The sequence below is a fragment of the Furipterus horrens genome, unplaced genomic scaffold, assembly GCF_987537825.1.
Source record: "Furipterus horrens unplaced genomic scaffold, mFurHor1.1.pri manual_scaffold_4, whole genome shotgun sequence".
Lineage (NCBI taxonomy): Eukaryota > Metazoa > Chordata > Mammalia > Chiroptera > Furipteridae > Furipterus > Furipterus horrens.
The window spans coordinates 119,142,135-119,168,389 of record NW_028327174.1 but is presented as its reverse complement, the minus strand read 5'-3'; the positions used below and the strand labels follow the sequence as shown (position 1 = coordinate 119,168,389).

Here is a 26,255-nt window from a genome sequence, read left to right as displayed (position 1 = left end):
GACTGTGCAGACCAGTGGGGGTTGGGGTAGAGGCAGGAACTGCCGGTCTCAGCAGAATCTGCTTGTTTAAAGGGCCCCCGCGGTCCTAGAACATCCGCAGACCCACCCACTCTGGGAACGATGGCCAAGGCAGCAGCTAGAAGGGTGCCGGTCCAGTGCAGAAGAGGGAGAGGTGCCTGGAAAAGGGGCGAGTGCTCCGCAGGTGGCATTGTTCCCTCTAAGACCCCTCCCCCACATACAGTGCCACAATGTAGTGAAACAGGTCGCCCTCCCCCCTTACAACATAAGAGCGACAGCTGTACCTGGGATGTGGAGGCAAACACAGGAGCCTGTCAGAATGAGGAGACAGAGAAGTGTGGCCCAAAAGGGGGAACAGATCAAGGTTCCAGTGGCAGAACTAAGCGACCAGGAGATAGCCAGCCTAACAGATGAAGAGATAGACAACCAAACAGATGCAGAATTCAAAACACTGGTGATAAAGATGCTCACAGGCTTGACAGATATGCTTGAGTATGGCAAACGCATAAGACATGAAGTGAAGACTATGCTAAGTGAAACAAAGGAAAATCCACACAAAACCAATGGTGAAAAGAAGGAAACCGGGGATCAAATCAATGATTTGTAGCATAAGGAAGAAAAAAGCAGTCAACCAGTGCAGAGTGAGGAAGCAAGAATTGAAAAAAAGGAGAAAAAGTTCCCAAATTTTGCGAAGGAGATGGACATACAGGTCCCGGAAGCACGGAGGGTCCCAGGCAAGCTGGATCCAGAGGTGAAAGATAAAGACAGAGTCCTGAGGGCAGCAAGAGAGAGGTGGAGAGTTGCCTACAGGGGGGTGCCTATAGGACTATCGGCTGATTTCTCAGAGGACACTTTGCAGGCAGGAAGGGGCTGGCAAGCACTATTCAATGTGATGAAAATCAACCTACAACCAAGATTACTCTATCCAGCAGAGCTATCATTTGGAATGGAAGGACAGATGAAGTGCTTCCCAGACAAGGTGAAGCTAAAGGAGTTCATCATCACCAAGCCATTGTTATATGAAATGTAAAGGATTTATTTAAGAAAAAGAAGATAAAAACTATGAATAATAAAATGTCATTAAATTCACAGCTATCGACAATTGAATCTAAAAAGCAAACTAAGAAAACAAGCAGACAAAATAGGGGAATGTTAAGAACAGTATAGAAAATGGAGTATACAAAGAACTTATATGCATGACCCATGGACATGAACTAAGGGAGGGGATTGATGGAGGGAATGGGGCACACTGGGTAGAAGTGGGCAAAGGGGAGAAATTGGGACAACTGTAATAGCATAATCAATAAAATGTATTTAAAAAATTTTAAAATCTGAAGAAATAATGACTGAAAACTTACCTCACTTGGCAAAGGACATGAACACAAAAGCCCAGGAATTACAGAGTCCCAAATAAGATGAACCCAAAGAGGCTCACACTGAGACATGTCATGATTAAAATGCCAAAAGTTAAAGACAGAATTTTTAAAATAGAGAAAAGCACCTGGTTATGGACAAAGAAGCTCCCACAACTATCAGCTGATTTTCCAAAAGACACTGAAAGCCAGAAGGGAATGACACAAAATATTTCAAGTGACGAAAGGGAAAACTTAAAGTGGATTGCTGTACCCAGTAAGGCTGTCATTGAGAATCGAAAAGGAAGTCAAGAGATCCCAAGGCAAGAATGAAACTAAAGGAGTTTACCACCACTAAACCAATATTACAAGAAACATTAAAGGAACTTGAAGTAGAAAAGTAAAGATTAAAAATATGAATACGAAAATATAGGAAGGAAAAAGTTCTCACTGACAAAGGCAAACAGTAGATGAATCAATTATTAACTGAGTACAAAGGTTAAAGAGAAAAGTAGGAAGGTTGTGTACTTACAATATGATTAAGAAGTAAAAAAATGACAAAAACATAAATGTGGGTTGGCGAGTTAAAACCAGTGATTTTTGAATGTTCAATCTTAAGGGAAAATCCATTTTAATAGACTTCTATAAGTATAGTTTGGTGTATATGCAGTACATGTTAACCACAAACCCAAAATCTCTAATAAGAGATATACAAGAAATAAAAAGAAAGGGATCTAAACAAAACACTAGAAAGTCATCAACATACAGGAGAATATGAAACAAACAAAAGAAATACAAAAACAATCAGAAAACAGTTAATGAAGTGGCAATAACTACCTATTAATGATTTTACCTTAAATGTAAATGGATTAAATGCTCCAATCAAAAGACATAGTGTGGCTGAATAGGTTTAAAAAACAAACCTGTATATATGCTGCCTAGAAGAGACCCTCTTCCGATAGAAAAACACACAAACTGAATATAAGGGATGGAAAAATATTTCATGCAAATGGGAACAAATGGAGTACCAATATATCAGACAAAATAGACTTTAAAACAGTCTGTAGTAATCAAAATAGCAAGATACTGGCATAAAGATAGACACACAGATTATTGGGAGAGAATAGAGATCCCAGAAATAAACCCATACCTATATGGTCAATTAATCTATGACAAAGGAAGGAAGAATATAAAATTGGGTAAAGATAGTGTTTTCAAAAATGGTGCTGGGAAAACTAGAGAGATATATGCAAAAATTGAAATTAGACCACTTTTCTTAACACTATATACAAAAGTAAACTCAATGGGTTAGAGAGAAATGTAAGGACTGAAATGACGAAAGTCCTAGAAGAAAACATAGGCAGTAAGCTCAACATTTGTTTTAGCAACACTTTTTGGGATATTTCTCCTCAAGCAAACACAACAAGAGCAAAAATAAACAAATAAGACTACACCAAACTTAAAAGCTTTGCACAGGAAAGGAAACTATCAACAAAACAAAGGCAACCTACTGACTGGGAGAAAATATTTACAAATGATAATATCTGATAAAGGATTAATATCCAAAATATATAAGAACTCATACGGGTCAACATCATAAAACAAAGAGGACATAGAGATGGCCAATAGACACATGAAATAATGTTCAACATCACTAATTATCAGGGAAAGGCAAAGCAAAACCCAATGAGGTATCATCTCACACCTGTCAGAATGGCTATCATCAATAAATCAATAAACAGCGAGCGTTGGCGAGGATGTGGAGAAAATGAACCCCTTGGAATTTGTGGGATTGTAAATTGGTACAGCCACTATGGAAAGCAGTATGGAGTATCCTCAAAAAATTAAAAACAACTACCCTATGACCTAGCAATTCTACTTCTGGGTATTCAAAAACAAAGATGCTAATTAGAAAAGCAATATGTACCCCTATGTTCATTTCAGCATCATTTACGATAGCCAAGATGTGAGAGCAACCTAAGCAGTAATAAGACAAATGGATACAGGTGATGTGGTACTATAGACAATGAAATACTGGCCATAAAAAAGAATGAAATAGGAGATCTACTTCGGCCTCAGGCTCTCACTGCTGTGTTAAGCCTTCTAACTCTCCTGTGAAGCCTATGCCAGCTACATTCTTCCTTCCCTTCACCTCCAGCTTCATCATTGTGACTCTGCCATCATATTCAAAGTGTGCCTGGTCTAGAGTTCCATCATGAAAAAGGTCCTGGAGACACTTAAAGACCTCATCAATGAGGCCTCCTGGGACATCAGCTCAAGTGGTGTGAACCTGCAGAGCGCGGACTTTTCCACGTCTCTGGTGCAGTTCACCCTGTGCTCCGAGGGCTTTGACATATACTGCTGCGACTGCAACCTGGTTATGGGTGTGAACCTCACCAGCATGTCCAAAATACTACAATATGCTGGTAACAAAGGCATCTTTACCCTAAGGACTGAAGATAATGTGGACACCTTGGCACTGGTATTTGAAGCTCCAAATCAAGAAGTTTTCAGACTACAAAATGAAGTTAATGGATTTAGATGTTGAACAACTTGGAATTCCAGGACAAGAGTATAGCATTGTAATAAAGATGCCTTTTGGTGAATTTGTACATACATGCAGAGATCTCAGTCATGTCAGAGATGCTGTTGTAATTTCCTTGGGCAAAAGACAGAGTGAAATATTCTGCAAGTCGGGAACTTGGGAAAATTAAGTAATGTTGATAAAGAAGAGGAAGCTGTTACCATAGAGATGAATGAGCCAATTCAGCTCACTTTTGCACTGAGGTATCTGACCTTTACAAAAGCTACTCTCCTCTCCCCTGCAGTAGCACTTGGTATATCTGCAGATGTAGCCCTTGTTGTAGAGTATAAAATTGCTTATATGGGACATTTAAAGTACTATCTATCTCCTAAGATCAAGGATGAAGAATCTTAGGCATTTTTAAAATCCAAGAAAATGAAACTAAGCTCCTTGAGAACTGCTTCTGAGATTCCAACATGTCCTTAAAAGTCTCTTCTGTCACCTCTGTCACCAAATTTATACCTCTGAGTACCTATGTAGGTACTATGTAGGTATGTAGTTTTCTGTAAATAACCTTTTTCTGTAAATAACCTTTTTTTTTTTTCCATTCTCTACAATTTTAAGGATAAAGTCTCAAGTCAAATCTGGTCCTATTAACCGAGAACTACTTTGCTTTATCTAGAAATACTTTAGGATTTTTATAACAAAGAGTTTTTATTGTTAGTGCAGTTTTATGAATTGTTTTCAATTTAAATAAAAGTTATTTGTATTTTAAATATAATAGTGCCTTTATCTGAACCACGACTGTTGCAAGTAGCCTAGGGAATTCACAGCTAATGCTAGCTTTTTGTGCAAATGTTTTATTTTTTCAGTCTGGAGCAGCCAGCTGTAAATACATTAGATGTAACCATAAAAAGTACTCCAAGAGCAGTAGGTAACAAGATATTTTGGGGCATTCATTTGCCAAACTTATTTTTGTATTATTCTAACTTAAGCTCAAGAAATGAACAGGGGAGAATGAACCAATTCTATATATTTTCATTATTTTGTCTTTTTTGTTAGCAAAAACTAACACTTTTTCAAAAGTGTAATTACTCAAAGTTGTGTGGACTTTATAAGACTAGCACTGTTAACAGGACAGTGTTTCTCTAGCCTGGGGAACCTTTTACAAGAATCTTACAAGTTTTACTAGATCTGTGATAGGGCCCAAGGAGTATGTTTGTGCAAAAAAAAATTTTCTCCAGTATAAATAGCCTTATTTGGGACTTACTCCTTTAAAGGATGAAGATAGCTTAAATCCCGTGGATGTTGGATTCAACCAAGAAAGTGAAAAGGCCCAGCAGTTGTGAAACAGAGGACCATTCTCAGCCATTCTGCCACAAGGTCACAAACTGTCATCCTACATACTGCTTTAATACAATCCTATTCCTGTTGTATTTTGTGTTTGGTGGACTGAATGACTGGTTTCTTTGTTGTTTCTGAACTGAGTTCTAGTTATTGGACTTTAGAACTCCCTGTGACCAGAGGGTAACTATTACCTTCCATGTGCCTGGGAGGAAGGAGAGTGGCAGCAAAGGGGCCTGATGGAACTTTCTGGGGTGATCAAAATATTTCGTCTAGACAGATGATGGTTCCAAGACTATGCATTTGTTAAAATTCATCCAATTATACTTTATTGTATGTAAATTATAAATTATACCTTAATAAATCTGACATTGAAAAAAAGAATGAAATCTTGCCGTTTGCAACAACATAAATAGATTTAGAGGGTATTCTGGTAAGTGAAATAAGTCAGACAGAGAAAGACACATACCATATTATTTCATTTACATGTGGTATCTAAAAAACAAAACAAACGAACAAACCAAACAAACTCATAGAGAACAAAATGATGATGCGCAACAAAGGGGGAGAGGATTAAGAAATACTAATTGCCAGTTACAGAAAATAGTCACAGGGATGTAAAGTACAGCATAAGGAATATAGTCAATAATATTGTAATAACTGTATGGTGCCAGATGGGTATTAGACTTATTGGGGTGATCACTTTTTAAGGTATATAAATGTCTAGTCACTATGTTATACACAAATTAATATAATATTATATGTTAATTGTAATAAAAAAATAAAAAAATTAAAAAGAAAATGATTTTTTAAAAAATCATTAAAAATATCTGTGCTGGCCATGCAGGCTCTCTGTTGAGAGCCCCTGAGGTCTCTGGCCACGGTGTTTGTTCAGCTAATCTAGGGTGAAGGAAACTGAAGCAGAGAAGTGGGCTTCCATACCACATTCCTTGCTTGTGTGACTTAATGCCCAGTTGCCCTGGCTGAGATGCTATTTTCCTGGCAGAGTCCATCTGTAGACAGTGGCACAGTGACCAACACTGTCGATGGTGCTCAAGGAAGCAGATGGCATTGGGCCTTCCAAGTACAGACCTCACTGAGCAGATGTAGAACTCTTCACCTTTATTTTTCTGAACATGCACATTCATCCCCAACCACATTTTCCAACAGAACATGCCTGTGACAGCTGGAAGTGTTGAATTGTTTTGTTGAGCATGAAAGTGCTCTCATTATACCCAGACTTGAGGGCCCATACATGAGAGCAGCACACTCAGCATCCACAGTGGCTGGAGCCACGCCCATGCAAAAACCACATGAAAGCTGATGTGTGTCTTAAAAGAACCTACATCATGGCATGTGATGTCTGTGAGCTGACTGGCATCCCCTGGCAGAATGGGTGGGCACCTGGGCAGGAGGGTAGAGGGTACGAAGGGGCAGTTAGGGCAACTCTAACCCCAAGCTGAACTGTCCTCAGGAATTCTTGTTCGCAGTTGATCCTGGAAGTAACTAGTGGGTAGTGTGTGCTGCTCTCTTAAGAAGGCTGCTAGAAAACTCATTGAGTCTCAAGACGGGTCTGCATACAGGCTGTGGTCAGGAGGCAGAGGAGACATCCATTTGCTAAGGGCTGAAGTTCAGCTGAATTTTTAACAGAGGTTTTGGATTTACGATAGGCTGGCACGCCATTAACAATTGTCATTCCACAAATAGTGTCTGCGAGATTCTAGGTTGAGCTGCGTTGGGCCTGGCCCCTCATCTTCACATAAGTGTGGTGAAGGATTTGGAGACACAGCTTTCATAACTAGACTCAGAAGCAGGTGTATCAGTGCTCTCATCAGATCAACCCACTGTGAAGAAAACAACACAGCACGAGGGGACACCTCAGAGAAGCTCGGAGCCCACAGCCTACACTGCGAGTGGACAGTGTACACTCAGAGTCTGAGACTGAGATTAGTGAGGATGAACACAAAGACTGCAAAGCTGTACCAGCTCCCATTGTGGGCCTCAGCATCACTCAAGGTCCAGGCAGTTTTTTGTTCGGAGCCTCGCTTTCCTTCCGCTGTGGCGCACCTCAGGGTCGAGTGGGCTGAGTTGGAAGGTGGGGAGAAGGGGCAGGCCCCATTCACAGCAGTGAGGCCTGCAGCAGGGGCCTGTGCGGACACCATCGGCTGTTCCGAGGGCAGCCCATTTGTATCATATGAAAGTACTCAAATCACACAGGAGTGAGTGATCGTGAAGGGTAACAGTGTCGCTGGGAAGGAGCTGTCACGCACACTGTTGCCTGAACTAGTCTGTTTTCAGCCTGTGAACCATCCTGGTTTCCTGCTTCTGCTACACAGACCTCCTATCACATGGAAACACCTAAGTTACAAACAAGTTCCAGCTATTATCACACAGGTCCAGTCAGGGCTCTTCGACCTCCTGTGTTCAAGGCTGCATCTGAGCAGGCAAGGTGACAGCTCCCTGTCTTTGGGCCTTTCCAGGGGGTGTGGCAGGTGGCATTGGTTGGCACTGTCTCCTGTTGGCTAAAAGGTGTCCTTGTTACAGCTTTCCTGAAAGAACAATGTGTTTGAATTTCTGGTAGAAAGTGGTCCTCTCCTTGTCTCACCCCCTGTCCCTGGAGACTGTCTCAGGCATGGCCAAAGGCCCTAAGTCTCCTGTCCTGTGTGCTCCCCCGTGGATCTAGAAGGGGTGCCTGTGGGGAGGCTAGGCTTGATGGATGGGTCACAAACAGCCTGCTGGCCACAAGGAGGGATATGGGCAGCTCTTTAATCCAGGACACTGTAAGACCTTGGGTTTGAACTGTCACAGCTGACTTGAGGTGGGGGCCAAGAAGGGAGCCCAGGGCCAGATGCCTCTGCCTTATTGGGGCCTGCCTGGGAATGCCTGTTCTGCTCCCTCTGTGCTGGGATGGGACACACTGCTTGCCTATGTGCCCACCACCTCTGGGGCTCCCCCAGCAGACACCCAGTCAAGTGCTGAGGCCACAAGCAACTGCTTTCAGCAGCACCCAACATTCCACTTGTCTGGGTTTCCTGCTCTGTTGGGGAGGTGGGCATGGCCATGGGGACATGTCTAACCAGAAGTGGCTGGCCATGCCCTTTGCACTCACATCCTTCCTGTCCTGCTTCACTTCAGTCTCCTGTAAGGGCCCCACCCACTGGCAGAATGGACCCCCAGCAGTCCCTGCAGAGGGGTGACTGCCTTGGGCCACGTACCCACTCCTTCCTCCAGGTCTGCATCATGCGCTTGTGCTCCCCAACCACGGCCCTCCAGGCGGCGAGGTCTCTGGTCCACCTCTCCTGCTGGGTCGCCTCTGTAAGACAGAAATAGGGCTCCAGGTCTCAGCTCTGTCGGCCTTTGTGGCGCCTCCTCTCCAAGTGGCAGGTGACCATGCCCCTGCTGAGGCCTCACTGCTGGGCTGAGCCAAGCCTGAAGCCAGGTGATGGTGTGTAAGGTGTTTACCCCTGAGGGCCTCGCTTTCCTGGCTGTGGGGGCTTCCCCCTGCTGCCTTTCCCCAGGCGACCAGCTGTGGTGGCAGTTGCTCCCCAGGGCACACTGCCCTTGTCCTCCACATCTCACTGGCCCTTTCTTCCCAGGCAGAAGAGGGGCTAACCTCCCACGCCTCTTGGAGTGATGCAGAGACCCTGGGCCTTGGGTGGCAGGGGCTAAGGCTCAGGAATCAGCTCAGCTGACTAGGGCTCGGTGCATTCTTGGACATTACATCACCTGCTTGCTGAGTGTTTGATCCCAGATTATGAAAATGAGTTACTTGCAGGATGTCTGATGGTAGAACCCTGAGCCGGTGTTTCCTTACAAACACAAAAATGAACTGTGCTTTTGCTTTGGACAAAAAGCTGTGCATGCCACTAGTTTGAGAAATGGGGTACAAAAACCTGGGCCCCTCGGACAGGAAGCAGAGCTCACACCCTGAGCAGACCTGAGAGGGCCAGGGTCGTGGCACCCACACAGCCTGCCTGCGGCCTGTGGTCCTTAACTCCAAGGGCCTGCAGGAATTCCAGACACAGCACACCCTAAACTTGTCCTGCTCCCGCACCTTCAATAAGGTCCAGGTGAGATAAGAAAATGCTGGGGTGTCTTCACTGTGGTTGTGCCTACTATCTGTAGAGTGACTTATCCAAGCAAGTCCAGCCATCAAAGTCAGGTCCTGCTCCGTACTGGCTGGGAGTGGTGTGACCTTGGGCAAGTCACTTAATTTTCATCTGTCAGCTAGGGATAACAGTTCGTACCTGTAAGATGACTAATTGACTAAGATGAGGTAAAACACGAATGGGCTTCAGTTGCCTAGTTGCTGACAGCACTGCTCACCTAACTTCTGGATAAGATATCACAGTTTGCCCAGCACATTTACATGATTTTTCTATTTTATCCTGACAGCAACAGGCAGGACATTTTACAGAAATAAAACATGTTCTAGGTGGCAATGAATGTCTACAATTATTTTTTCTGCCTCCAAAACCCCGATTAAAATGACAAGAACCATTTAAATATCTATCAACACACACACATACACACACACACACATGCTCTTGAAAACAGAGAATAGCAGAGGAAACAGCAAAAGCATGGGAGCTGAAGTGCAGAGGGGCCACTGGACACTGCTGGCTTAAGGAGGCTGAATCCCAGGCTGAATGGGGAAGCCATGGAGCAACCTCACAGAATGGCCTGGAACCTGGGGTGCTGCAATGGGGCTAACAAGCAGCTTGCTTCAAAAGCTGCTTAGAATTGGAATCATGTCCCCAGGGCCCTTTCCCACGCCACCCAGACAGAAGAGTTTCTTCCTTTGCTCTAGAAGCAACTGGTTCATCTCAGAGGGCACAGGACAGGAGTGCTTGTGCAAATTCTGCCGTGGGTGGGGCTTGCACTGAGAGCAGGCAGGTTCACTGGTTTCCATACTAAATGATGAGGCCCTGGCCTGCTGCCCAACACAAGTCCCCACAGACAGCCCAACCGAAATTCTGCAGGGCCTATTGTTCCAAATGTGGGCTGTAGCAGATGCCCCCAGGGGACTACAGCATACAGGAAAGTGGAGGGGTGCCAGGCAGACCAGTTTCTCTGACACTGGTACACACAGGAACTGATTCAGCAGATCTGGGGTCGGATCTGATACTCTGCATTTCTAACCAGCTTTCCAATGAACTCCCAGATAATGCTAATGCTCCCAGTGGACAAACCACACCTTGGGTAGAAAGGGCCTCAGCAGGGGGGATCTTTGTGTCCCTGTCTTAAATGTAAACAGACAATCAAGGGCCAGAAGACTTCTGAAGAAAATAGAAAACAGACAAAACAAGCAGAAAAGGCAACTTGGAGGGAGAAGAAATGTGAATAAGAGACACTACTACATCCATGAAACAAGAACAGAATTTAACAAGAACTGAACGGAATACAAAGCTCTTACTAATAAAATGGGATAGTGAGATGAAAACTCAGTAACAGCTATGCATGATAAAGTTAAGAAAAGCAACCAGAAGTAGAGGGAAAACAGAGAGAGATGACAGATAACAGAGCTGATGGACAGGTAGTGCACCAGCCCAAGTAACCCAGCATCTTGGAAAACAGTGGGCTGATGTTCAGGAAAACATCCAAGGATTGAAGGACAGGGGCTCCTGCATGTAATGGGCCCATAGGCATGAAAACTTGAACTTGCACAGTGCTAAAAGTGACAATGGTTATATAAGGTCACGGGCAAGGTTTTTGGAGCCAGAGGTTGCTGGAGTGAGACTTCAGACACAAAGGGAATGACTTTAGGCCAGAATTGTTTACCCACCCAAACTCTCATCTAAAGTGTGAAGACAGAGGAGAAACATAGGCTCTGGAAACACTGACTTCCAAGATGTCCAATCTGAGGTGGGACGGAGGACAAACTTCACTGAAAAATGGGTGTGTGCCCGGGATACAGGCCAAAGTCAGAGAAATGGAACCTCCAGCCTCCAGGCGTTAGCCTAGGGAGGCACTTGACCCCAGTGCAGAGGTTTGGCAGGCTGAGGACATGCACCAGTATGCCTGTGTTGATCAGGGACTAAAGACAACTGCAGAGTCTGGTGTGAAATTAAGAATGCAGAATCAAGCAGAGGGAGCTCAGCACAGTGGAAAACAAAAGTACAGGAAGGGCCATCATAACAGCCTCACAGAGCCCAGCCATCCTAATAATGTCACACACACTCTGGGAGGATGGGAGATGGGTATCTGTGCCCTGGGGAGGCAGGCAGTGAGAATGAACTTTCATGTTAGTGAGAGCCTGAAACGTCACCACACAAGCCTGCTGTTGGAGACGCAGAGAAAACAGTGAAAAATCCTGGCCTAGGACGGAGCTTACAGCAGGGCTGGGGTGAGGGGTGCCACTCACTTACCACTGTTCATCACAGTGACCCACACTTGGGAGGTCTGGCTCCCCACCGAGGAAAGGATGGAGCAGCGGTACTCAGTGCTCTCACGGATGGCATCCCGCAGCCAGCTGACCACGTGGGTCCTGCCGTCTGGTAACATGTGGGTCTGCATGGGGACACATGTCTCCAGTTCACGCCCATTCTTCTCCCAGACAAAGTGCACGTCCACAGGACCTGAAGGAAGAGAGAGGCCAGCTCTACCCAGTGTCCCAGGACCCCACAGGGGCCCACAGGTACCGCCCTAGTGCAGGGACAGGGCCGGGGGCTGCTCAGATTGGGGGCTTCTGTGGTCCCAGCTGGACCTGAAGTGACAGGACAGCATTCAGCTTGGTCTCTGGCCTGCCTCTGGAGTAGGCCCCAGGGCAGTGCCTGCTGTGGTCCCCAGTGACCCCAGAAGAAACAGACACACATGCTCAGTGCCCTTACTACCCCCATGCCTGCTCCTCAGCCTCCCTCAGATGCTTTTCTCAGAAGGCACCTGCACGCTGTGTCCCCTGAACATGCGCTTAGGCCATCAGGGGCTGCAGCCCCTTCTCTGTTCTCGCTGGGCTGCGCACCCAGTGGAGTGTGGTGGCGGTGCTTTGGGGGCAGGTGTCTGTTCCATACTGGGGGTCTGGACCTGGGAACTTCAATCCCCTTCGCTTCTACCGTCACCCAGCTCTGCTGCCACCACCTTCAACCAAAGGTTCTGCCTCCTCAGAGCCATACTCACTATCCCCACCAACCAAGTGGCCACAGCTCCTGCCCTTGATGGGGCCTGGCTGGGCCTTGACAAGCAAGTGGGTGCGACTGCGCCCGAGAGCCCCTGGGTGGGTCAGGAAATGGGTGCCAGGGCACTGAGAAGGGCGGAGGGTTCACCTTATGCAAATACGGACTTGCAGGAGAGAGGAGAATGTGCCTCACCACCTTTCTCCCACCAGCGCTCGGAGCCTCAGCTCTGCCAAGCCAGCCGTGGGCCAGGAGCGTAGCACAGGCACCCAGGCTTCCTGCCGTTGGGGCCAGGGACCAGCTTCCAGCCCAGTGCAGAGGGGAGAGGGGGCGGGCCATGAAGGGCAGTGTGTGGAAAGCTGGCAGGAAGATCTAGGCCAGATCTGGTGTCTGGTCCCAGCACGGGCAGCACCCCGTTGGGGCCGCTTCCCCATCTAAAGAGCAGCTGGATGGGCCTGTGGCTCTCAGGCTTTAGCCCTGGGCCAGGGGCTGTGCTGAGACAGGCCCAACTGCCGTACCTTACTGAGGACAAATGAGCAGGACACCTCCACTGTGGCCTGTGTACACACTGGCTTCATCTGGGTTTGCTGAAGAAAGGACTGAGGACCACCAGGCTCTTGGCGGGGTGTGTACAGACTGGCTGAGTCGGGACAGCCGCAAAAGCCAGGCCAGACCCAGATGACCACAACAGCCCCATCTGCGCCAGAAGCCCAGGCCAGTCACAGCTCGATGGGAGCCGGACTCTCTGCAGGCCCACTGACCCTGCTGCTCCTCATAACTTCCACCTGGGCGGGGCAGGTACCCCAACAGCGTGGACAAGGGGAAACCCTCCAGTCTCCTTGTCCAGGGACCTGGCTCTTTGAAAATTGCCTGATAGTCCGTGTGGACTCCACCCACTGCAGGTGGCCCAGAGCTGCCCCACCTGATCATCACACCACCCGAGACTCAGTTTTTAAAGGCCAGATTCCTCCTAGATGCCCACCAACCTGGGAAGGATGAAATAAAATATGGCTTTGTGGAGGATAGTCAGCAGTAGAAAGAAAAACTACATCTGCCTACTTGTGGTTGGAATCCACTTAGCAGGGAAAAGAAATCATAAAGCTGAGTGATTGACAAACCAGCACAAACAGCAACAGATATTTGGGTGTGTGCATGCGTGGGAGTGCATTCATGGCCAGATGCAGGGGAAGAAGTGGTGGAGAAGGCCCTGGACACAATCCTGGGAGGGCGAGGCGGCAGGCAGAGATTTGGTGTGTGCCAGGTCTTTTAAAAAGAGGAGAGACTTCTACTTTAACTAAGATTATTTTCTGTTGATCCTAGCATCATCAGGGCCCTGCATGGCACCTCTTCATCCCTGTGCAGTCCCTTCATCAGCCTTCCACCATGGTCAGGGTCTGCAAAAACTTCCTCCCAAGGGAAGGTCAGATCATATCCTTGAACCACACAGTCCTGAGAATGATTCCCAAGTGGGCAATTGGACCCCACAGAGGAGTACTGATGCTGTGTCTGTGAGTGAGAAGTTGGGAAACGTCCAATAGGGGTCCCAGAAATGATGTGACAACCACTGTATTGTCTTTCATTAGGAATTATGTTTAAGAAAAAGACTTAGCAACACAGAAAAAAAAAACTAACAACATTATGTTCAATGAAATGATTTATGTGCCTGTGTGTATGTGTGTATAGACACATTTATTTTTATGCTCAGAGCAAAGAAAGGCCTAAAAATGGCCAGAATGCTGGTGGTGACTACCTTTAGATGGTTTAGTTTTAGGTCATTTAAATTTTGCTCTTATACTTTCCTGGAGTTTCCAAATTCACTATAACAAATCGTCGTCGTCGTCGTCGTCGTCGTCATCGTCGTCGGCAGCCGTCCGTGTCGAGAGACGATGGCGTAGCTTCTCGAGAGTCTATCTGCACCGCCGAGAATGACTGTGCAGTCCGACTCGGGAGTGACAATCCCTGCCGCACTTGTTACAGGTGAAGGCAGATGGCTGTTGTTGCTGCTGTTGACGCTGCTTCCGCCTCGATCTTTTCTGGACCGCCTCCTCGTTGCGCGCAGCCTCTGCGCGAGACGTACCTTGCCTGACCGCGAGCCTCCAGGCTAGGCGGTCGTCTGCTTGAACTTCCCATGTGTTGAGATTGATGGAGCATTGTGTCATGTCCTTTTTGCAGATGTCTTTGAACCGCAGTTTTGGGCGCCCTGTCATCCTCTGGCCTTCTGCTAGCTCGCCGTAGAGGAGGTCTTTGGGGATACGGCCTGCATCCATTCTTTTGACATGGCCGAGCCACCTGAGGCGTCTCTCGCTAAGAACTGCATGCAAACTGCTCATATTGGCTCGCTTCAGCACCTCGGTGTTGGGGACCTTATCCTGCCAGGCGACATGCAGGACGCGTCGCAGGCACCTCATGTGGAAGCTGTTGAGTTTCCTTTCGTGCCTTGCGTAGGTGGTCCACGTCTCGCTGCCATAGAGGAGAGTGCTGAGTACGCAGGCTTGGTAGATGCGCAGTCTGGTTTTCTCAGTGAGGCTGGAATTGTTCCACGCTCGCCGGTTCAGTCTGGCCATAACTGTGGCTGCCCTGGCGATTCTCTGGTTGACCTCCAAGTCGACTGACAGAGAGCTCGAGATGGTGGACCCGAGGTAAATGAAGTCGTTGACAACCTCCAGGGTGTACCCGTCGATGGTGATGCATGGGGGAGTCCCCGTGCCTTGAGCCATAACATTCGTCTTCGTCAGGCTGATGGCTAGTCCGAACTCCTTGCATGCATGGGAAAGGCAAGTGACTAGCTGCTGGAGTCCCTCTTTGGAGTGTGATGTCAAAGCTGCGTCGTCGGCGAAGAGCATCTCACGGATGAGCACCTCTTTGACTTTGGTCTTGGCTCGTAGACGGGCCAGGTTGTAGAGCTTGCCATCGGATCTGGTGTGAATGAAGACACCCTCGCTGCAGTCCTTAAAGGCGTATTGGAGGAGCATGGAGAAGAAGATTCCGAACAGCGTAGGCGCGAGGACGCAGCCCTGCTTTACTCCGCTGCTGACTGGGAAGGCCTCAGAGGTTGCGCCGTTGTAGGACACCGTGCTGTGCATGTTGTCGTGAAAGGACATGACCACAGCAAGCAGATGTGGTGGACAGTCAATCTTCCATAGCAAGCTGAAGAGACCGCTTCGACTGACCAGATCAAACGCCTTCGTAAGGTCGATAAAGGCGAGGTAGAGTGGTTTATGCTGCTCGTGACACTTCTCCTGCAGCTGGCGTAGGGAGAAGATCATGTCCACTGTTGATCGGCCAGCTCTGAAGCCACACTGGGACTCTGGGTAGACGCGGGAAGCAAGGGTCTGCAGGCGGGCAAGAGCGACCCGGGCGAATACTTTGCCGACGACGCTGAGGAGAGAGATGCCCCGGTAGTTGTTGCAGTCGCTGCGGTCTCCTTTGTTCTTGTACATGGTGATAATGTTGGCGTCTCTCATATCCTGGGGGATGTAACCCTCCTTCCAGCAGCGACAGAGTAGATGGTGGAGCGGCTGTAGCAGGACTGGTTTCCCGCTCTTTAGGATTTCTGGAGGGATTCCGTCGCTTCCTGGTGCTTTCCCGCAAGCGAGGCGGTCGATGGCTTTGCCGAGCTCTGCCGCAGTAGGTGGGGTGTCTAGCTCCTCCATGACTGGTAGGTCTGGGATGGCGTTAAGAGCAGTGTCTGTTACGGTGCTCTTCGTTGCGTACAGCTCGAGGTAGTGCTCGGTCCACCGCCGCATTTGCTGTTCCTGGTCAGTGATGACCTCACCTGTCTTGGACTTAAGGGGGGCGATCTTGGAGGGGATTGGGCCTGTTGCCTTCTTGATACCCTCATACATTCCTCATGCGTTGCCTATATCGGCGGCTTCCTGGATGCTTCTGCACAGGTTTAGCCAATAGGTGTTGGCACAGTGGCGGGCGGTCTTCTGGACTTTGTTCCTGGCAGCCCGTAGAGCTTGAAGTGCACTGGGAGTGGGCGTGGCCTTGTAAGCCAGTAGGGCCTTCCTCTTAGCCTCGATCACGGGTTCCATTTCTTCCCAGTGAGCCTCGTACCAGTCAGCGTTCTTCCGCTCTTTCTTCCCGTAAGCAATAATGGCGGAGTTGTATATGGCGTCGCGGAGACATGGCCAATTGGATTCGATAATGTCATCTGCCGCCACTCCCTCGCCGAGTGCATCTTCCATCTTGTTGATGAATTGCTGGGTCTTAACTGGGTTGCTGGCACAACTGGTGTTGATGCGTGGGCGACCCTTCATCTTGGAGTGGTGCAACCTCTTCGGCATTATGCGCACCTTGCTTACCATGAGGGCATGGTCCGTGTCGCAGTCTGCACTGTGGTAGCTGCGGGTGAGGAGGGTGCTGCCAATATCCGTTCTTCTGGTGATGACGAGGTCAAGCTGGTGCCAGTGGCGGGAGCGGGGGCGCCTCCATGACACCTGGTGGATCTCTTTGCACTTGAAGAATGTGTTTGTCATGCACAGGCCGTGGTGACACGAAAGCTCAAGCAGTCGCTGACCATTCTCATTGATCTTTCCTCTCCCAAAGTTTCCGAGGCAGGTGGGCCAGGCCATGTGGTCGGCTCCTACTCTTGCGTTGAAGTCTCCAAGGAGATAGAGAGTGTTACTTCTGGGGATCTTGGATAACGCTTCGTCCAGTGCATGGTAGAACTGTTCTTTCTCTTCGGTGGTGGCGCAGAGGGTTGGGGCATACGCGCTAAGAATGCTGACTGGGCCGAAAGTTGTTGACAATCGGAGGGTAAGTAATCTCTCTGTGCCTCCTGTGGGTGGCTCTATGGAGTTAACAAGCGTGTTCTTCACAGCAAACCCAACACCGTGCTGTCTTGGTTGGTCTGGAGACTTCCCTTGCCAGTAGAAGGTGTAGTTGGTTTCTCTGATAGTTCCGTTGTCGGCCAACCGGGTCTCCTGTAGAGCCGCAATGTCGATGTTTAGTCGTGCCAGTTCCCTATCGATGACAGCGGTTTTCCTGGCACCCTTGATCCACGGAAGGTCTGCAGTAAGTCCGGGGCACATGGTCCTGATGTTCCAGCTAGCGAGGCGAAGAGCCGGAGGCTTCTTTCTTGTTGTTTGCTTGGAATTAACTGGTGCGGGTGTTTTGTGGCCCACTTTTCGAGAGGCGCCTCTCTGATCCCCACGCACCCAGTGGGGCAGGCGAGCCATGGCGAGACGGCACCTAATTGGCTGGGGCTGCCCAGCTTGAGGCGGGCGGTAGCTGTCCAGTGAGGTGCGATGACCTCTCCCACCGTCAGAGGAGACCCCTGGCGCTCGTTTCCTTCGCCAATCGGATGAGCTTATAACCGGTATCTGTCTCCTCCCGTGTTGAGTCGACATCTTGCGATGACGCTGGAGTGTCCTCTCCAGTGAAACTGAAGCTACAGAGCCTGGGCAGGGTGATATGGAGGGTCTGCTGTTGCTCATGCAGCAGACCCCCCCTCTCTTCGCAGCTGAAGGGTCCAAGGGAAAGACAAAGTCAATACAGCTTGGCTTCAGGTGCGCTGCAGGAGTTGCCGGTGTTGACTACAATGTCAAACCGCCTTAGGGACTCCGGCTCCGGATTTTCTGTCGGGGTTTACTCCCTTAGCCTTTCCCCTGAAGAGGTATGCCGCAAGGCAGCGGAGGTTTTTTGGAGTCAGAGTTTTCCTTCTCTGATTTTAGAGATGTCCTTCCTCTTTCCTCCTTTACAGGAGTAGAGATGGCCCACTTGTACAATGGGGATAATAATAATACCTAATTCACAAGACTGTAACAAGTATTGGATGAGTTAATATATGCAAAGTGATTAAAATAGTGCCTGGCACAGAGTGAGCACACAATAATCATGCACAAAATTAATATACCAACTTTTCTCTGAAACTTTCTATTTCTATATTTACTCTCTATATTAATGGCCTCACCATCTTCCTATCACTCAGGTTGCAATTGTGGTGTTCTCCAGTGAAATGTGAACTCTGTGAGGATTGGGGTTGTGCTGTTGTGTCTACTGCTCTGTTGACACCATGTAGAATGTGCCTCACACTGAGTGCTCAATGAACATCTGTTGATGGCTAATTCATATTTATCTCTTTTCTCCCTCACTCTTACCACCTCAGCTATTAATACCTATTGATTCTGCTTCTATAATATCAGTCACTTTTATATCTTCTTCTTTGTCCATCTCTACTCTAATTCAGATTCTTGTTACCTTTAGGGTGACTACCATAAAACTTTCTAACCAGCCTTCCTATGTCTACTCTCCCTCTCCATCTAGGCTTTCCTCCCTCCTTACCATACTTCCCTTTCATACACACACATCTCCATTGAATCCACTACCACTAGATTAATCTTCTTTAAAAATTTCTGATTAAAATACAAACTTGTTATCCTAGAATTGAAAGCTTTGTCTGATATAAGTCTAATTTATTTCTCAGTCTTGGGTTCTGAACTGAATCAGAAAACTAAAATGAAAATAAATAAATAATACAGTATTCATTATAACATATGTTAAATGATAAAAACAAAGAAAATAAGTATCATTGTATCTTATGGGGAATATTTATAATAAAATATAGTTCCAGATATGGTCTTTAGAGAAGGTAGAACCAAGGTAAGAACAGTAAAAGAAGGGTATTCTAGGAAGATAGAAAGAATATGCAAATATATACAAATGCCTAGGGTGTATACATGACCAGTAAAAATGACATATTTAAAGAATGTGGACTTCTGGTCAAGATGGCAGCATAGGAAGACACGGCTCATCTCCTCACACAACCACACCAAAATTACAACTAAAATATAGTACAATCACCACTCAGAACCATCAGAAATTGAGTTGAATGGAAGTCTGACAACTACGGAATTAAAGAAACCTCCATCCAGACTGGTAGGAGGGGCGCAGACATGGAACAAGGTGGTCCCTCATCCATGTGCAGCATTCTCAGGAATGAAGAGTCCTAGCCCCACACCAAGTCCCCCAACCCAGGGTTCTGGTGCCAGGAAGATAAGGCCCCCAAACTTCTGGCTGCAAAACCCAGTGGGGATTAAGTTGGTGGAAGAAACTGCTGGAGCACCAAGCAGTTCCTCTTAAAGAACCCACACATAGACTCACCTTCTCAGACTCACTCCCTCTGAGCTCCAGCACTGGGGTAGCATCTTGAAAGGCACCAGTGGCATACTAGGAGAAACTGAAGTGTCTGGCATCAAGGCAAGCAGAAGTCAAATAGTGCTTTTGTAATAAAGCCAAAATGCTATCTTGAAAAAATGTGCCACAGACCTCGAAGGAATTTCTGAGAGTTGTTCCAAAGTGCTTTGCACAGCAGCCCACTGGCAATCCTGGCCCAGTGGGCAAGCCCTCCCAGGTTTATTTACTTGTTTCTATGTTCTTATTCTACCACTATAATTTTTTGTGGTTTTGTACTCTTCCCATAGAAAACTCTCTCCATATATACACATAGATGCACAGAGACACATGTGAACATATACACTTACCTCCCTCTGTACATAGGCATGTTCACATCCACACACACCTGCACACCTGTATCTACAACCATAATTGCACAACGTATGTCACGATACCAGACTCTGTTTGGCCATCCCTGGCTGCTGGGCATCTCGCTGGACTTTAAAAACCGATTCTTGTGAGGCATTACAATCAAGAGTGAGACTTGACTTAGAGCAGACACTGGAGTCAGTTTTTAAAAGGCCCAGTCTCCTACCTCATCTCCTAGCACTGCCTGCTGATGACATACACTGGCCTGGAGCCCCGAGATGGGTAACTTCTGGAAAGTTCTCATGACCAACGCTGGGATGAGGAACCTGGGTGGCCTGAGCTGAGGACTGACTCATCATCCCAACCACATGGGCTAGGACCTTTCAGGAGCAAAATTCCCCAGAGATCACAGCTCCTGGGACATAAACAGTATGAAAACACCATGTGCAGTTCTGTCATGAGGGCATTCCTAATGATCATGAAATATTCTTTAAATGTGTACTTAACCATAATAAAACAAAAAGTGTTAAAGAAGTACTTACGTTCCATTTATTCTTTTAAAAAACTATCCAACTCACTCTGAATGCAAATTAAAGATAAGAGAGGGAAAGTGAAAGTTAAAATCAGTCAGCAGGGTTACCACACTGTGACGTCATTGGGGACCCAGGCAAGCCCAAAGCCATCTAGCCCACCGGAGCTTGCCCTGTGGAAAGCCAGCCTGCACGGCCTGTGCGCACGCCCGCCGGGCTGGCCTCTGTGGCCTGGGGCCGGTGGGAGTTTCCAGTCCCCGCACTCCCCACAGGGCCGACGCCTTCCTGCCCCACCACAGCCCGCACCGTCTGGAGAGACCGCTGTGGCAGAGCTGATTCTACTTTTTGACAAACCAGAAACCCTGACGCCAATGGCCTCTCCCCAAGGAGGGAGTCCAGCTCATCCTGGAGTTGGGGGCCCCAAAGCCCCGAATAGAGGGGATGTGATGGGATTCGCCCCAAGTGCTTGGGCCACATCCCCAGCAGGTGCTCCCCAGTCATCTGCGTAGCTCCATGCAGGAAAGCCCTCCTCCAGGTCCCCATGCACACGGTCTACTCCGACCCCAGAGCCACTGCCAGGGAGCCGGCCCACTACTCATCCTCATGCCCAGGGTCCTGCCAGCAACTGGGAGCCTGGACGCACCCCTGGGGGGACATTCCTGGCGCGCCCAGGAGCTGCATGCCCCAAGGACACTCACGCCAGGCTCTCAGGACCACGCATTCCCCTGAAGGCCCCGGAGTCTGCAAACGCACAGAAACCAGGCCGACCCAGCCGGGAAGGGAAAAGGCGCTCTCCCGGTCTCCGCCATCCGATTTTGTCGGCTTTCCTCCTCTGTGTGTCTGGAACTGTATCTGGCAAAAGATACTTTACAGACAATGTTGGAGACGTGTGGGGAGGCGCTTAGATGGTATCCTAGCTTCATGGGGGGTTCCTTTCTGTGGATGACACATCTGCACATAGGAGACTCCCGGAAACCACTGGATAGCACCACTCTGTTGTGGAGGCATATGGATTATCACAGAAGAGAGAAGAGACTCAGCTTCTGGAAAAACCACCTCATCAGACATGCTAAGCATTGAGACTCTAGCAAGGCGATGATGGGTCACCTTGCCCCAATGTGGAGGAGTGACTCTTCATGGTAAATGACCAACTCATGACTCAACTACCCCCCACAGCTCATCCTTGGCCTTTCTGGAGCCCCAACACACACACTCACACCAACAGTCACTGCAGGGGCTTGGGAACTGGGACCCTTCTGAGACTCAGACCTCTTTTTATTGCCCCTCTGACCCCAGGGGCTTAAAGGGCTCTGATTGCTGACACTGCAGTTAATACATAAAAGGTCACCCAAACCTGAATATCCAAGTGTTGTCTAAAGTATAGGAAGTCCCTTCTTAGCTTTAAAAATGACACTGGTCTAGCTATGACTTAGAAGGACCGTCATATCAGGGATGGGGGCAGGGCCCACGGGGTGAAGAAAGACTCCACTTTTGTGTGTTTATACCTGCATAAGCAAGTGTATGATTTGTGTACGCATGGATATGGACACATCATTACCAATTGCTATCACCTGTATGTCCACATTGATATGTCAAAATAAAGCTATGTGTGCTTATGTGAAGGCAGTGGGGTTATTTCATTGCTTATCTGTATGATTCTAATTTTGCCACAAGTAGCAGGGATGTATCACTTCAGAAAAGTGGAACATAACTGCATGTTTACTCGTTCTTTCCCTGTCAGTATTCTTCTCGTGCATAATGCACAAGACCCCTTCCAGGTGGAAGGCAGTCAGCAGTCTGGGCAACTTCTCCAGAACCCGGAATTCTCCTTGCCATGCTCAGGCCTCAGACCCTGAGTGGAGGAGTGGCCACAGTGCAATGTGCAGGGTGCTTTGGACCAAAAGGTAACGCACACACACAATTGCACACATGCACGTCGGTATGTGCCTACACACACACATGTATATATACGCAAGTGCACAGGCATACAGGCATGCACATACTCACACGCACATATACACACACTACACTGAGGTCAGGAGACGGAGGGACGACGGTGATCAGAGCCACTGAGTTCTATAGAAGCCAACCTGGCCTTAGCTGGGCCAGAGCCCGAGCCCCTATGTCATGGTTTCATAAACTCAGTTCTGTGGAGACTTCACAGGAAGTCACTGGAAAGGGAGGTGACTTTGCCATAGAGGTGACAACCTACACTTGTGCAGACCATGGCTTGAAGGTGGCCTTTTGTCCACCACCTTCCAGAGGACTTAGGAGTTGGCGTGGCTGGAGACGCTGCCATGTTAACCACCATCTACTTGAATAACCACATTGTACAGTGAACCAGTACTGGCTCGTGGGCTAGGTTGAAGGGCAAAGAGCAACACATGCCTAGACTGGATGTGTCACTGGAGTCACCCAATGCCTGTGGCTATGGCAGAACAAGCCCAGGAAGAGGCCTGTGCATGGCCTCAGATAGAGGGACCCACTCATCTGCTCCATCCCTCAATAGCAGATTGCTTTCAGGAGCACAAGTTGAGGAGTGGGTATTTGAAGGCCCATCCGTGAGGTCCCTGTGGGACATCACCTGGTTTTTGCCTGTTGAGAAGAGCAGAAAAGAAAGGAAGCCTTTCTAGAGTGTGAAGTGGGAGCAGAGCTTCGGGGGCACCAGAGGCCACACGAGGATGCCGGGTGGTCTGGGATGAGGCCTCCCCTCCCCTAGCACTGTCTGGTGCACTCACTTCTCCCTCATGTGCTGCCAAAGAGGGTCTGTTCTTAGTAGAGCCACAAGCACCACCCCATCTCCAGGAGGTTCCAAAGATTCCAGATGTGGGGGGTATGCAGTGTGTATATTTGTGTTTGTGGTTTCTATGGTATGTGGAGTATGTTTGATATACATGGTGTACACTGTATATTGTATGTGTGGCGTGTATGACATGTGCACGTGGGTGTGGTGTGTGATGTGTGCAGGGTGGTGGAGTGTATGTGTGTAGTTTGTAATGTGTGAGGTGTAGATGTTTGTGTGGCATGTGTGCAGTGTGTGTATGTGAGGCATTCTGTTTGCAGGCCTGAGCCTGTTGAGCAAATGCAGAGCCTTGGACTGGCTCCTTGGGGCAGCCTTGACCCCAAATAGGACCTAAACAGCACCCCCTCCTGGATGGAACAGAACATAACAGGCTCCCTAGAAAGGCCAGTTTATCCCACTACCTCAGGTCGCGGCCTCAGTGGAACAAAGGAAGGTCCAAGGCGGGACAAACGATTCTGGAAAGAAACAGTGAACCTATGAGCAGGAGGGCAGTGGAGGGCTGGGGGCCTCAGGTTCCCTGGTTCACCCATCTTGAGCACCTGCTCCTCCTACCATCCCAGGTCAGTAGTGCTAAGGGGCCTGCCCTCTTGGCTCTTCAGCCCCCTTTGTCCACCTTCCCTGCTTGGGCTGCAAGGCCACCAGCTTTCCTCTAGAACCCACCAGAGGCACGCGCAGAAGATGAGCAGGAAGCTTCTTGAAGCCCCTCAGCAGTGAGTGCAGTGAAGGCATGGCCATGTGGGAGGGCAGGGACTGCTGACTTCTCACTGCTCCTACCCAATGGCCAGAGGAGCCCACCTGCAGTGCATTTACTATGTTTTGAGGACCCTTACCTGACTTTGGCCCCCAGCCCTTCATAATCTTTGTAATTAAAGCCCCTGCACTAAGCTCTCCATGTTTGAAGTACCAGAGTGGCATCTGTTCTGATCCAGACATAATGTCTGTTTTTCCAGGCCCCAGTCTTCACCCTCTCCCAGTCCCAGAAGCCATGTGCATGAACACATGTACATGCACACACCCAGCAAAGAGGTAACACACATCTGAGAGCACACACGTAAAAAAGCACATGGCTCCCGACCACAGGGTCTGTCTGTGTCCAGCCTCTGCCAGGTCGGGGGAACTCAGCACCAACTTCCCCACTTCCCTACTGAAAGGAGGTGGGCGCCGTGTCTCTGCGGAGGCTAGGCACAGGGGCTGGGCAGTTCCCGGGTGCTGCCCCGAAGGAATCACTGGCGCAGAAGCACCCAGGTGGCCTCGCCTGGAGCAGAGACCTGGGCCACGTGGACCCATTCTTGAAGTCTGGCTCCACCACCCACCTCCTGCTCACAGGCAGCTTCCCCTGTCCACCACCCGTGGCCTGTGCAGGGCCCCAGTGGCCAAATATGTGCTGGTTCATAGCAGACAGTACGATTAGAGCCCGTGAGCTGACTCAACGGGGAGATAGGCAGCAGCTTGACATGTTTAGCTTCTCAGTTTGTTTAAAATCTCAAAAAACGAAACAAAACAGGATTTGCTTTTGTCCTCATTCATTTTATTCCTTCTCTCAGCAGAGGACGGAGCTGCCAGGCCTGTAATGTGTTGTTTTCTCCTTGTGGCTACTTAGATGCCCACATACAGGGCTCCAAAGGTGGGTTTGCCTATCCCATCCCAGTATTATCCAATAAATGCCTCCTGGGTCTGAGAGGCATCCTCTAGACTCACGGTCTCTTCTGCATTTAAACATCACCAAGCAGGTCATTAGAAACAATTCCCGGTCTAGAGATTCTGAAGTTAAGTTTTGAAATATCCAAAATCCTCAAACCCAAATTGTTTCCAGACATATAAATAATTCTATCAATCAGTGATTTTCAACCAGTGTGCTGCAAGAATTTTAAAACACTGACCTCTTTTCTCTTACTGTCAAATAAAAAACTGACAGGAGCTAACACAATAGTCACCTGGTGTGAATGAATCAAAATTATACCTATTTTTGTTGTATCTGCAAAAAATATAATTTTTGGTGTGCCAAGAATTTTAGTAATTAGCTTGTGTGTGCGCCATGAGATGAAAAAGGTTGAAAATTGCTGCTACAGTCCAATGATTGGCAAGCCTCTGCCTGTGGGCCATGTGTGGACAGTGGCTGGTATTTGTAAATAGTTTGACTGATACACAGCCACACCCATTCACTGGCAGCTTTTAGGCCACAAGGGCAGACCTGAGCAGTTGGGACAGAAGCTCTGGCCTGCTAAACCTAAAACACTTAACATGCAGCCTGTGTGGGAAAAGCTGGTTGGGCCCAGCTGCCCAGAGAAATAGGTACAGATCACTGAGGTATGCAGCCAGAAAGGTAGTGGTGGTGAAGGAGGCCCCTACAGCCCCACCCCCGACTTAGACAGGTGCCCTGCTCACCTGTGGCCTGGCAGAAGAGGTGGAAGGTCCCCAGGGCATGCACGTGCTGGGCCTGGTCACTGAGGAAGGGCGGCAGCAAGATGACCCGTGGGCGGCTGTCAGGCCCAAAGCCTGAGGCCTGCCAGGGGCTTCGGGGAGAGGAAGATGAGTCGGGGCCCAGACAGGACAGGGAGGAGGGTCCTGGAGGAGGGAAGGGCATAGGAGATGAGGCTGCGAGACAGAGGACAGAAAAGAGAGAGGGTACTGAGACAGAGTTGTCAGGAACACACCACACACCACATGCAGAGAAGGAAAACAAGCTCAGGAAGAGAAAGGGACCCAGTGCTTTCCTGGCCCCCTGCCCAGGCGTGCGTGGACAGGACAAGACACCCACCCTGCCCGTCACACCTTTAGGGATGGAGGGAGGCCCCACAGCCTCAGCAGATCACATGCCCACATCAAGGATATAAGCTTCTTGTTTATTCGGTTACTTTCCAAATGTATACAATTCAAAATAGAAAAATAAAAACAAAGTAAACCTTATAAAACACAAATGTTGACACCAAAACAGTCGAATCCTATCATGCCGGAAGATGAGATCGTCCACCCAGGCACACAAAAATACAGACTGTATTGCCCTCTGCCATGGAAAAGTCTCCTCCTGCGGGCGTTTGGACAGAAGGAGATGGAGCGTGCGGTCCACAATGTTAAACTGCACTG

At 48.5% G+C, this 26,255-nt stretch overlaps 1 protein-coding gene and 1 pseudogene across 1 annotated transcript; one reads left to right on the top strand and one right to left on the bottom strand.

Annotated features, from left to right (window-relative positions):
- The first annotated feature begins 3,291 nt into the window (after positions 1 to 3,291).
- Positions 3,292 to 4,308, top strand: LOC150012734 (DNA sliding clamp PCNA pseudogene; annotated as a pseudogene).
- A 3,106-nt stretch (positions 4,309 to 7,414) lies between these two features.
- On the bottom strand, positions 7,415 to 26,120 carry LOC150012733 (uncharacterized). The gene is made up of 5 exons (XM_090275181.1): positions 26,099 to 26,120; positions 25,557 to 25,736; positions 11,607 to 11,816; positions 8,454 to 8,551; positions 7,415 to 7,787 (listed from the first exon to the last, which is right to left on the bottom strand). The coding sequence occupies exons 1-5, from the start codon at positions 26,118 to 26,120 to the stop codon at positions 7,761 to 7,763; spliced, it is 537 nt and encodes a 178-aa protein (XP_090131307.1). The 3' UTR covers positions 7,415 to 7,760.
- Positions 26,121 to 26,255: the final 135 nt, after the last annotated feature.

Bases quoted from the DNA above. Each gene is read 5' to 3' on its own strand.
- LOC150012733 (XM_090275181.1), bottom strand. From the start codon at position 26,120: ATGATAGGATTCGACTGTTTTG. The intron at 25,737-26,098 runs GTGTCAACATTT...TCCCTCCTCCAG, and splicing joins GATAGGATTCGACTGTTTTG to GACCCTCCTCCCTGTCCTGT. The intron at 11,817-25,556 runs GTGAGCAGGGCA...CTCTTCCTTCAG, and splicing joins CCTCTTCTGCCAGGCCACAG to GTCCTGTGGACGTGCACTTT.